Raw genomic sequence first — 12,500 nt, forward strand, 5'->3', positions numbered from 1 at the left:
CATGCATGAAGGTACGGGGGGGGGGGGGCCTGAGACAGCAGCTAGGGGACATGAAGGTACGGGACGGGGGGGGGGCCTGAGACAGCAGCTAGGGGACATGAAGGTACGGGGGGGGGGGGGGGGGAGACCCTCAGGCTCAGGGGCCCAGCGCCCCGACCTCCGAACCAGAACCAAACCCCCATAATATTACAATACGTGAGGTCAGAGAGGGTTAGGGTCACCCAGGGCCAGAATGCCCCATGTTTTTAGCTCCACTCCTATCCTATTTTTAGATTTAATACCATTTTATATATAAGTATCATACTAGGATAAAACGTCCTGAATCTGGACTCTCCAGGGATAATTCCTTGTATGACACATCCTAAAGCCTCTTACCCGGACCTCTGTTAATCTTGCCCTCATCTCTCTCTCCCTTGCTCCCTCTCTCTCTCTCTCCCTCTCTCCCTCTCTCTCTCCCTTGCTCCCTCTCTCTCTCTCTCTGTCTCTCTCTCTCTCTCTCTCTCTCTCTCTCCTCTCTCCTCTCTCCCTCTCACTCTCTCTCACGCTCTAACTGCCTCTACTCTTCTCTCTGTCACTCCCTTCTCCTCCCCCTCTCTCCCTCCCTTCCTCCCTCCCTCCCTCCCTCCCTCCCTCTCTCTCTCTCTCTCTCCCTCCCTCCCTCTCTCTCTCTCTCTCCCTCCCTCCCTCTCGCCATCCCTCCCTCCCTCCCTCCCTCCTCTCTCTCTCTCTCCCTCCCTCCCTCCCTCCCCCCCAGGCCCGCCTGCTGTCCCCAGACTTCGGGAAAGCACCTGTCGGAGGTGGAGGACCTGCTCCAGAAACACGCTCTGGTGGAGAACGACATCGCACTGCAGCGGAGCGGGTCCAGAACGCTAACGCCAACGCCCTCACGTTCGCCAACGGGACAGTGAGTCATGTTAGAAATAACAGAAGAGCAATACCATCGTAGATATGAAGAGAAGACTCCCCTAGGAATGAGGCTGCCGGGTACAATCACAAATAGAAAATAAAATAAAGAAATTTAGGTTTGAAGGGAAAACGTTTGCCAGATTTTTGTTCCGACTGTGCTGGCTGACTTCCTTTCCAAACTGGAATATCTCTAAATCCCTCCGCACACATGATGTAAATGAAACGATACAGTTCTCCATTCAAGTGAAGTGCAGCTGTCTCTCTGCCACAAATCCAGTGTCTGTACCAAAGATAAGCGCACAACCAAACCATATTCCCCCAAATCCCATCGTTAAAAGAATAAAGCAGCCCTCAAATGAGCAGAGTAACCACCCCTGTTAAATCACCTGAGAAGCACTTAGGATAAACAAAGTAAATCTCACCGATCTAACAGAAGGGATGAACCTCCCTCTCCTCCTCCCTCATCTCCTCCCTCTCCCCTCCCTCTCCTCCTCCCCCTCTCCTCTTCCCTCTCTCCTCCTCCCTCATCTCCTCACTCTCCTCCTCCCCCTCTCCTCTTCCCTCTCGTCCTCCTCCCTTTCCTCCTCCCTCTCCTCCCTCACCTCCTCCTTCTCCTCTACCCTCTCTTCCTCCCTCTCTCCTCCTCCCCCTCTCCTCCTCCCTCAACCTCCCTCTCTCCTCCTCCCTCTCTCCTCCTCCCTCTCTCCCCCTCCCCCTCTCCTCCTCCCTCACCTCCTCCCCCTCTCCTCCTCCCTCTCTCCCCCTCCCCCTTTACATTTACATTTACATTTAGGGCATTTAGCAGATGCTTTTATCCAAAGCGACTTACAATAAGTGCATTTGTTACAATAAGTACATTTGTCATAAGAAGTGAAACAATATATCGCTGTCGGTACAGTAAAGACGTTCATAGAACCAAGTGCAAGTATTACAATCGCTAGGCTAACCCATTCCCCGTGTAAAGCAGCGATAGCAGCTACTGTAGATGCTACACAATTCAGTACCTTGAATAAGTGCAATGTACAAGTGCCAGGACGTACAACATTCAATGGTGGCTGTGCATTGGTTTCTATGCAGAGTCGAGGTGAACTCTGAACAGGTGAGTTTTGAGTCTTTTGCGGAAGCTGGTGAGCGACTCTGCGGTCCTGACATCGGTAGGGAGCTCGTTCCACCACTGAGGTCCCAAAACAGAGAAAAGTTGTGACTTTGCTGATGGACCTTTTCCCCCTCTCCTCCTCCCTCATCTCCTCCCTCACCTCCTCCCTCTCTTCCTCCCTCTCTCCTCCTCCCCCTCCCTCACCGCCTCCCTCACCTCCTCCTCCTCCCTCTCTCCCCCTCTTCCTCCCCCTCTCCTCCTCCCTCTCTCCCCCTCCCCCTCTCCTCCTCCCTCACCTCCTCCCCCTCTCCTCCTCCCTCTCTCCCTCTCTCCTCCTCCTCCTCCCTCTCTCCCCCTCCCCCTCTCCTCCTCCCTCTCCTCCTCCCTCTCTCCTCCCAGGCTACAAGCCGTGCGACCCCCAGGTGATCCGGGACCGGGTGCAGCACCTGGACCTGTGCTACCAGGAGCTGTGCGCCCTGGCCGCCCAGCGCCGTGCCCGCCTGGAGCAGTCCCGCCGCTTCTGGAACTTCCTGTGGGAGATGGCGGAGGTGGAGAGCTGGGTGAAGGAGAAGGAGCACATCTTCTCCACCCTGGACTACGGCAAGGACCTGACCAGCGTGCTGATCCTGCAGGGCAAACACAACGCCTTCGAGGACGAGCTGGGGGCGCGCCGCGCCCACCTGCAGCAGGTCCTGGCCCAGGGCGAGGACATGGTCCGGGCCGACCACTTCGGCGCCGCCGCCGTCCAGGGCCGCGGCGCCGACGTCCGCCGGCAGTGGCAGGAGCTGGAGGACCTGGCGGCGTTCCGCAAGCAGAGCCTCCAGGACACCCAGAAGTTCTTCCAGTTCCAGGGGGACGCCGACGACCTGACGGCCTGGCTGCTGGAGGCCAGGAGGCAGATGGGCAGCGGGGAGGTGGGCACCGATGAGTACACCACCCAGGGGCTGCTCCGCAAGCACCGCGACCTGAGGAACGAGACGGCCAAGAACGGCGCCACCATCGACGCGCTGGGCAGGCAGGCCCAGGCGCTGCCCGAGGAGCTGCGCAACACGCCCGACATCCAGCGGCGCCTCAAGGACATCCGGGAGCTGTACCTGGAGCTCATGGCGCTGGCGGACGTCCGGCAGAAGGCCCTGGACGACACCATGGCCCTGTACACGGTGCTCAGCGAGACGGACGCCTGCGAGCTGTGGATGGGCCAGAAGGAGACCTGGCTGGTGGGCCTGGAGGTGCCCGACAAGCTGGAGGACCTGGAGATAGTGCAGAACCGGTGAACACGAGCCCCTGATATGCATCGATAATGACATGAATCGATTGACTCACGTTTTTCCAATATGTGTGGCGCAGCGAGACAGAGAGACAAAAAACGTTTTTTTGAAAATAGTCATTGAGTTTTATATACCTTAAATAATGAAATGACATGTTATTCTTTGTCTAAGCCAAATAAGTTTGTTAGTTGGCAGTTTTAATACTAAAGATGATTCAATAATGGGTCTTTCATGATGACTGACCACTACTCTTCCCAGGTTGAGCATCCTGGCCAACGACATGGCCAACGTGCAGTCGCGCGTGGATGACGTCAACCAGGCGGTGAAGCAGCTTGAGGACAGCAGACACCCGCGCACCAAGGAGATCAAGGACTGCCAGGTGCGCCTGAATAAGAGGTGAGATCACATATCTTTGCGTTTATTCGTTTATTTTTCACTGTATATTTATGTGACTAAACGCTTTAAATTGTGCTCAATATGTACCTCCTCTAGTGGTTGATTTATGATTTATAATCAACCAGTGGATAATATTTTTTATACAATTCTGAGTGTGATGCGGACACCCAAACTGAGCCTCTCTATAGAGGCTACTGTATAGAACGAACACCACAAGTCAATGGTGCATCCGTAGACTTCACGTGCTCCACCGTGTCCCTCTCTCAGGTGGGAGGCCTTCAAGGCGATGGTGGAGGAGAAGAAGAGGAGGGTGGACTCGGCCCTCAGCCTCCACAACTACGGCGGTGACTGCGGCGAGACGGAGGCCTGGATCAAGGACAAGACGCGCGTCATCGAGTCCACGCAGGATCTGGGCAACGACCTGGCGGCCGTCATCACCATCCAGAGGAAGCTGTTCGGCATGGAGCGCGACCTGGCCGCCATCGACACCAAGCTGACCTTCCTGCGCAACGAGGCCGACCAGCTGGCCCGGGACCACCCCGAGCTCGCCAACGACATCCGGGCGCGGCGAGGCCAGCTGGACGCCGCCTGGGACGCCCTGAAGAAGACCCTGAAGGACCGCGAGGACTCCCTGGGCGAGGTCAGCAAGCTGCAGACCTTCCTGCAGGACATGGACGACTTCCAGTCCTGGCTCTTCAGGACCCAGAAGGCGGTGGCGTCGGAGGACATGCCCGAGTCACTGCCCGAGGCCGAGGCGCTGCTGAGTCTCCACGACGCGCTGCGCGACGACATCGCCAACCACCGGGAGGACTTCCTCCAGGTGAAGGAGACGGGCGCCCGCGTCACCCAGGGCCAGGAGGACGACCCCCAGTACCAGCAGCTGGAGCAGAGGCTGAGCGGGCTGGACCGCGGCTGGAACGAGCTCCAGAAGATGTGGGACAGCCGCAAGAACTTCCTGGACCAGGGTCTGGGCTTCCAGCAGTTCATGAGGGACGCCAAGGCCACGGACGCCATTCTGAACAACCAGGTAGACGTCGTTGTAGTCACTCCTCTTGTACTCTGTTCTCATGAAGGAACACCAGAAGGAGGGACCGGGCAGGGGTTGTGGTTTGTTTGACTGGCAGTCCAAAGGTCCCCGGTTTTATCCCTGATTTAACGAGTCGACCTGTAAGCGTTCTTCGGCATAATGTCATAAAAAAAAGACTTATCCTAAAAAAGTAATCTGTGTTACCGCTACCTGCTCCGTGACATATATCTGATCCTGGTGCAAATTAGTAAATACTAATAAAACATAACGTTGTAAATTGATCAATATATACAGTGCCTGGGTTGTGTTGTGGAGTCAACAAAAAACCAAGGATGAGGAAGTTAATGAAATGCATGAAAATATCTTTCCCCTATTTTTCCCCTTGACGGATTGTACCCTGGGGTAGCAGAGTTATGCATATTTGGTTCTTGGAATGCATGATTCAGACAGCGAGCATCACCAAAAACAAGCAGAGCGATGCAAAGGCAACGAATCCCACAGCCAGAGAACGCAGCAGGGTCGCCCGTCACCATCCCGCATTGCTGTAAAATAATAACCCTGACACATCAGGTCACGTCCGACATCCCTGTGCCACCGACCCGTCCTTGTGATGGCGTTTGCGTCGGCAAACAGTTGGTCCTAAAGCTGTTCCTCGGTTCCAGGAGTACACTCTGGCCCACGTGGAGAAGCCCGACACGCTGGCCGGGGCGGAGAAGGCCCTGAAGAAGCACGAGGACTTCCTGAGCACCATGGGGGCCAACGAGGAGAAGGTGGAGGCCACGGTGAAGACGGGACAGAGGCTGCTGGACGCTGAGAACCTCTACTCCGGGAAGGTCAAGGACAAGATGGCCTCCATCACAGAAAGGTCAGAGGGGGCGAAAGGTTCTCGGTTAATTTTGTTGTTTTTGCAATGAGTTTTATGCACCGAGAATGTGGATTAGTTCACTCATTAGAGCTCCCATATTATACCACCAGGTGTGAGTGTGATTAGCCATTACAAGCCGTTTTGAAAATCTGCCTCTTCTGACATCAGAAGTGGGCGTGTCCACCTAGATGTGTGCCGGATCGATCAGTCTACCAGCCTACCCAGTGAATTGTAGCAAGCGTTGTTCATCTATCCGTCATACATCTAGGTGGACACGCCCACTTGTGATGTCAGAAGAGGCCGATTTTCAAAACGTCTTGTAACGGCTAATCACACTCACACCTGGTGGTAGAATATGGGACCTTTAATGAGCAGGGAGGACATTTTCGGCCTGGGTGTGAACAGGCACATGCAAGGGATGTTCCGGGGCGGGGCGGTGCTGAAGCAATTCTATTAGGACTACATTAAAATCTCCGCAATCTGAGAGTACTTCCACCCGGACGCCTTCGCTCCTGCTGCCAGGCTGCGGAGAGGCGCCTGTGGTGATGGGTATTGATCTCTGGGTGGTGTCGGGGGGAGATCCTCTTACCTGCAGCGCCACATGACTGACAGCGTCTCCGGCTAACTAGAGTATGTCAGCTAGGAAGCGGGGAGTCGTCAACAGTTTATCAACGTTCGACCTTCAGCTCTATAGGCGAGTTGGTTCAGGCCTTTAGTTAGGAAGACTACTGACAGAAGTACTATCTTGTGTTTGTCCAAATTCTAGTCTATTTTTTTTTAAGTCCTGTAAACAGTATAACTTTTGTTCGGAAAATAACATACAGAAATACTATAATGTGTTTGTTTCAGTAAATGTACTTATATTTTGTTTATATACTGATATCTCACTTACATTTTATATTGTGATTTGTTTGTTTGTTTTCGATTTCCAGACATAATGCCAATCAAAGGAGAGCCACAGAGGTTTCCGGAAAGCTAAAAGACAACCGAGATCTCCAACACTTCCTTCAAAACACTCAGGATGTGAGTACACACAGGATGTGAGACTGTTTGGAATCGTGACCAAATGTTTTGCACATATTATGTTATTGTGCACTGATGGACATAAAAACACGGTTTCCCAATTTGGCTTGAATAACAGATTGTTTTTGCATTTGGCTCAATATCATGTATGTTTTCTGCTTCAGAAAGGCACTTCAGACACACAGATTTGCTGTGTCATTGCTCATTGGTTTTACATGCCCTTCCTTCAAACACATTTCCTAGCGGTCCCCACTAGATTAAGATTCAACGTTATTGTCACCTCACAAATTGACACAGAGTACAAACGAGCCAGTTTGGTTCGTATGTGCAAAACCCCTGAATCGGGCTGACCTCTGCAGTGCTCCTGAAGACCGGACACCTTGTTCCCCATCACGGGGGTTAAAGTAGCCTGTGTGGCTCAATGCTATCTCCCTTTCCAGTTGACTCTGTGGATCAACGAGAAGATGCTGACGGCCCAGGACACGTCCTACGACGAGGCCAGGAACCTGCACAGCAAGTGGCTGAAACACCAAGCCTTCATGGCTGAGCTGGCCTCCAACAAGGCCTGGCTGGACAACATAGACCAGGTCCGTCACTGTGGGTCTGCACGTGCGTGCGTGCGTGCGTGCGTGTGTGTGTGTGAGTGAGTGAGAGTGTCTGTGTGAGGGTGTGTCTGAGCAATTGAGATGAACCTTGATATTGACCTGCAAACTGAACTAGGATGGAGTTGCAGTATCGGTCTTTCTCCTTCATGAAGGGATGGCTCACGCCGCTGTGCTAACTGTTGCCCACAAATGCTCATTCTAAAGTTTGAATCGAGAAATAGTTTTTGTAATGGCTGTACAACTGTAATAATCGTAGTCAACTCTGAGACGAAGCGGTTGAAAAAAAGGTTTGTCTGTAGAACAATGGAATATAAGTCTTCAAATTATAGCAAATGATGTAAAGGTGGTCATTAACCTGAGATAATTAACCCTAGGAGATTAATCACCGTTTATTAGAGCGAGGATAACACTGAGCACAAACTGCATCCACTTTTACATTCTCTGAACAACGGTGGAAAGAATTGAAACCATAAATCAACCCCCGCCGTCTGCCCGAGTGAAACCACATAATTCAGGGAGTAAACGAAGCCTCCCCAACTCCTCTCGTTTCTCCTCCTTTCGCGTCGGTCTGGAACCAGGAGGGCCAGGAGCTGAGCGAGTCCAAGCCCGAGTTTGAGCCGGTGGTGCGGGAGCGCCTGGCCGAGCTCCACGCGCTCTGGAGCCGGCTGGAGTCCACCACGCAGGAGAAGGCTCGCCTGCTGTTTGACGCCAACCGCTCGGAGCTGCTGGACCAGAGCCTGGCCGACATGAAGCAGTGGCTTGGCGGGCTGCAGCAGCAGCTCCACAGCGGGGCTGCCCACGAGGAGGAGGTCAGGGACCTGACCAACGCCAACATCCTGCTGAAGAAGCACCAGGTGGGTCCTCTGTCTGGGGAGAACCCGGGTTCTAAGGGTCCCGGGCGTGGGTAAGAACAGTCGGGATGTGGAGACAGTAACGTCGTGATGGTAATGTTATACAATGTGCGTGGGAGCCGTGCGTCTATCTACGGCTCTGCGCTATCGAGCTCCGTGAAGTTAGAAACTAGCTCAGAGTTATGGTGGTTAAGTGCGCTAAAAGCTACATGTATTGGTTTTAACTTTTTACATTTGAATCTGTGTGTTTTAGCTCTGCTTTTTAGATGTAGCCTAGAGAGGTCGACCCTGCAGTCACGTCGGGGGGGGGGGGGGGGGGGGGGGTGAATGTGTGCTTGACGGGAAATCGGCGGTCGTAAATACAAACCACTTCAGATGGCTAATAGTCGGCCAGAAGGTGCTTGATAAAGAGTCTATTCCCTCTTCCTCAATTACCCTAGCCAGAGATTAGATTAGATGTACTTTATTAATCCCAGATGGAAAATGTGACTGTCACAGCAGAGGTACAGGACAGTCCTGTATATAATAGGATCCGGTTCTAAGCTAGGACTGCTAGCAGACCCTGAAGGTGTTCACAGCCCACGCGCCTCACCCCAGCAAGGCCTTTTACCTGCCATTCACGGAGGCACGTCAGTTGGAGGCGATGAGATAAATTATTGTTATAACTTTTGAAGACCTGCTTACCGGGAATACAAATGTCATTGACAAATTTGAAAACGTTTACCAAATCAGGAGTTCAGCTTTAGGCGTCACCCAGCCAGAATAATAATCACAACAATCCTTACAATAACAATTTCCACATCCAATCCTTAATTAATCCAAAAACGTAATCAATAAAGAATTATCCTAAAATGTCACCTGTACCCTTCAAACACAGAACCATTTCTAAAAGCATTTTTCTTTCAAAGTAAATGAATACAAATGAAAACACTTTGTGTTATTATTAATGAATGAGTACATATGTATGTTTTCCCTCTTATCATCTTGGCTGTCCTTATACCACAGCATTAAGACTTCCCCATCTATTCATAACCCTAAATAGCATCCACCAAATCTTGCATCTTGCAATAAAACAAACCTAGGTTTAAAAACAAAAACTTGGAAAAATGCTTTTAGTTTAAAAGTTATAGATTATTTTTTGGATTACTGTTTCTTTTATGCTTTTGATACTTTTATATAACTTTATTTGATCAAATAAAGTTAAGTTATTAAAAAGTAATAAAGAAAGTAATATATATATGTATTCTTTTTTTGAAGTAATCGAAGAGTAAATCCATAATCCTGAAGCATTCATATAAAGAAATCCCCAGCAAAAACCCGTACCTTTGGAGCTAAAGGGCGTTTTCCAAGCCTGCTTCAGTCTGATGTCTCCTGAACAGCGTGGTACTCCAGCGCCTTACCGCAGAACCGGTGGAACCGGAGGGGCCACGCCGTAGAGACAGGGAAACACACACTGGCTCCTCTTCCAGGCCACACCATCCACGCCCCTCTGTTCCCCCCGGTCTAGGTGACGGAGAACCAGGTGCGGGACCGGGCGCGGGAGCTGGAGGAGCTGCAGGAGGCGGTCCAGAAGCACGGGGGGGCCCGCGAGGACCAACCCGAGCTGGAGGCAGAGCAGCGGGCCCTCCAGGGGGCCTTCAAGGAGCTGCTCACCCCCCTGGCCCAGCGCCGCGACAAGCTGGAGGCCGCCAAGGCCATCCACCAGTACTACAGGGACCTGGCCGACGAGCTGGTGAGGGGGGGGGGGGGGCTGACATGGGGGGGTGAGGTCAGGTGAGGGGAGGGGGTTTGGACCGATGATGTCATACATCGGTCCAAATGCTCGACTATCTTTACTTTACCTCTTCTCTTGTAATGGATAGTTTAAAAACCTCTTCATCCATGGTCCCAAAGACCTTTGACACTTTACTAAACTATCTAAACTCTATCTCATCTACATCTTCTGTATTCTCCCAACAACTCCCACTCTTCTCTTTATGTCTATCTGTCTTCCTCTCCTCCTCCTCCTCCTCCTCCTCTCCTCAGCTGTGGGTTGAGGAGAGGTTGCCGCTGGCGACGTCGCAGGAGCACGGGCACAACCTCCAGACGGTCCAGATGCTGCAGAAGAAACACCAGGTGATGGAGGAACACCACCAGAGAACCCAGCTAGCTCGCTAGCTCGTTTAGCTCCAACACATACGCTAACGATCAGATTCACTCCGTCTGTGAATTAAAACCATTCAGAAAACCAGTGGCTAACTTAGACCCCACTCATCACCAGTGTCATGCAAGTTACATTCGGAAAAGTAATTAGTTACAGTTACTAGCTACTTCTCCCAAAAAGTAACTAAATTAGGTACCTCAGTTACAAATTACAAAAGTTACTGTAAAAAGTAACTATTGCGTTACTTTCAAGTAGGTTTCCTAGTTAGATCTAGTTAGTCAGGTGAAAAAACAGCTTAAATCTAAGTAGCGCGCCACATTTTTTGGCAGCAACGGTAACGGCGTTATAACGATGGGGAGAGTAATCGATTGGATAACTCGTTACTGGAAAAAGTAACGTGGTTATTAACGCTGTTAGAAACGCTGTTATTTATAACACCGTCATTCCCATCGCTGCTCGTCCCACCTCCACATCGTAGCGCTCCTCCATGCGATCGATGGCCGTCCAGATGTTGACCCCCCCTGTGTTGATACCCCCCCCCCCACCCCAGACGCTGCAGAGGGAGATCGAGGGCCACCAGCCCCGCGTGGACGAGGTCCAGGAGCGCGGCCGCAGGATGGCCGCCGCCTCCATCGCCGCCGCCGCCGCCGCCGCCACCGGCACCCCCGGTGGCGGGGAGGGGGAGGGCACCCCGGAGGCGCAGCGGATCGCCCGGGAGGCGGGGGGCCTGGAGGAGGCCTGGGGGAGGCTGGGGGAGGAGATGGAGAGGAGGAAGGAGCGTCTGGGCGGGGCCAACGAGGCCCAGCAGTACCTGAACGACGCCGAGGAGGCCGAGGCCTGGATCGGGGAGCAGGAGCTCTACATGATCTCAGACGAGACGCCCAAGGTGAGGAGGCGCGGCCGGCCGGAGTCCGACCCCCCCCGTACCCCCTTAGCCTAACCCCTGTGAGGCCTCGAGGGTGGGGTGTAACGGGGGGCCACCTGAAGCCCTATGAGGTTCACTGATCAACAGCTAAGGGAAGACCCGTACTGATTTTGGATTCACTCGAAGCTTTGTTGCCATGTCGACACATAGACCGGAACCATGACCTACGTGAACAATAGCAAGGAGGTCCTTGAGCTAAGCTCCCAGCCGTTAGTCCTGGGTTCGATACCGGTTTCCATAACTGTAAACTAGGTACTAGTTACTGGACTAGGCCGCCTTAAGGACATGTTTCCACTGTGACTTGCTTCAGATATAAGCGACTGATGAATAAGTGAATAGTCAAAACAGCGGGTCAACGATGTAAACACACATCACGTAACATACGTAACCAGTCTTTTTAAGAAAGTTCTAGCCGGTTGTAGCCTGTGTGCCGGTTCTAGCCTGTGTGCAGGTTCTAGCTGGTGTTCTGGTTCTAGCCTGTGCCCGGTTCTAGCCGGTGTTCCGGTTCTAGCCTGTGTGCCACCACGGTGTTTCTTGTTTAAAAAGCAGCCCTGGTATTTCTCTCCAGGGTTTAAGTCTTTCATGTTTGTCCGGGCGCCGGTGTGTCGCTGCTTCTCTCCGCATCATTAGCGGTAAAATAAGGCGTGCCGTGTAGAGGCGCGACTCCCCCATTTAATATAATCACATATCTCCGGCCTCCCAAGGCTGGAGATAGAGGACCACCAGACGGGAAACAAGTTTTAAAGTGCTGGAAAACTTCAAGATTCTATTTTAAACCCAAAACTTCCTCTTGCCGTTTTAAACGAGAAAGAATGAACACGCCGTCGGTATTAGGGTCATTGGTTTTGAGAGAAACACGGTTTTGGACAGCGGTCGGTTGCATGTAAAACGACAAAGCACAATTTGTGCGGGGCAGTAATATGTGTTATGTACAGAAAAGGTAATTTTTCTCTACCTGGTCATTTCCCTATTCACTATCCCAACACTTTGTCTCCTCCTCCTCTCGTTCCACTCCCTCCTCCTCTTCCTCCTCCTTTGCCACATCCTACGGCTGTTGGGCCAACTGTGTCTCCTCCTCCCCATCCATGTTTCTCCTCTTCCTCCTCCCCCCTCTGCCTCCTCCTCCTCCTCCTTCATCCTCTGCCACATCCCACTGCTGTTCCACCAACTGTTTCTCCTCCTCCCCCCTCCTCCCCCTTCTGCTTCCTCCTCCTCCTCCTCCTCCTCCTTCATCCTCTGCCACATCCTACGTCTGCTCCACCAACTGTTTCTCCTCCCCCCCCCCCCCCCCCCAGGACGAGCAGAGCGCCATGCAGATGCTGAAGCGCCACCTGCTCCTGAAGCAGGCGGTGGACGACTACTCTCAGCCAATGAGGCGGCTGGCGGCGCGCGCCC

At 52.6% G+C, this 12,500-nt stretch overlaps 1 protein-coding gene across 1 annotated transcript in view; it reads left to right on the forward strand.

Moving 5' to 3' along the window:
- The window catches only part of sptb (spectrin, beta, erythrocytic), a 52,051-nt gene that overhangs the window by 23,925 nt on the left and 15,626 nt on the right, over positions 1-12,500 (forward strand). The window contains 15 exon segments of the mRNA XM_079752198.1: positions 755-778; positions 780-849; positions 852-896; positions 899-904; positions 2,402-3,272; positions 3,529-3,666; positions 3,934-4,693; positions 5,356-5,558; positions 6,491-6,581; positions 7,022-7,168; positions 7,765-8,040; positions 9,545-9,769; positions 10,063-10,152; positions 10,731-11,066; positions 12,401-12,500. The exon segment at positions 12,401-12,500 is cut by the window's right edge and continues 31 nt beyond it. Coding sequence (XP_079608324.1) covers positions 755-778; positions 780-849; positions 852-896; positions 899-904; positions 2,402-3,272; positions 3,529-3,666; positions 3,934-4,693; positions 5,356-5,558; positions 6,491-6,581; positions 7,022-7,168; positions 7,765-8,040; positions 9,545-9,769; positions 10,063-10,152; positions 10,731-11,066; positions 12,401-12,500 — 3,382 coding nt within the window.

This window comes from Pollachius pollachius, assembly GCF_949987615.1.
Source record: "Pollachius pollachius genome assembly, chromosome: 15".
Classification (NCBI taxonomy): Eukaryota; Metazoa; Chordata; class Actinopteri; order Gadiformes; family Gadidae; genus Pollachius; species Pollachius pollachius.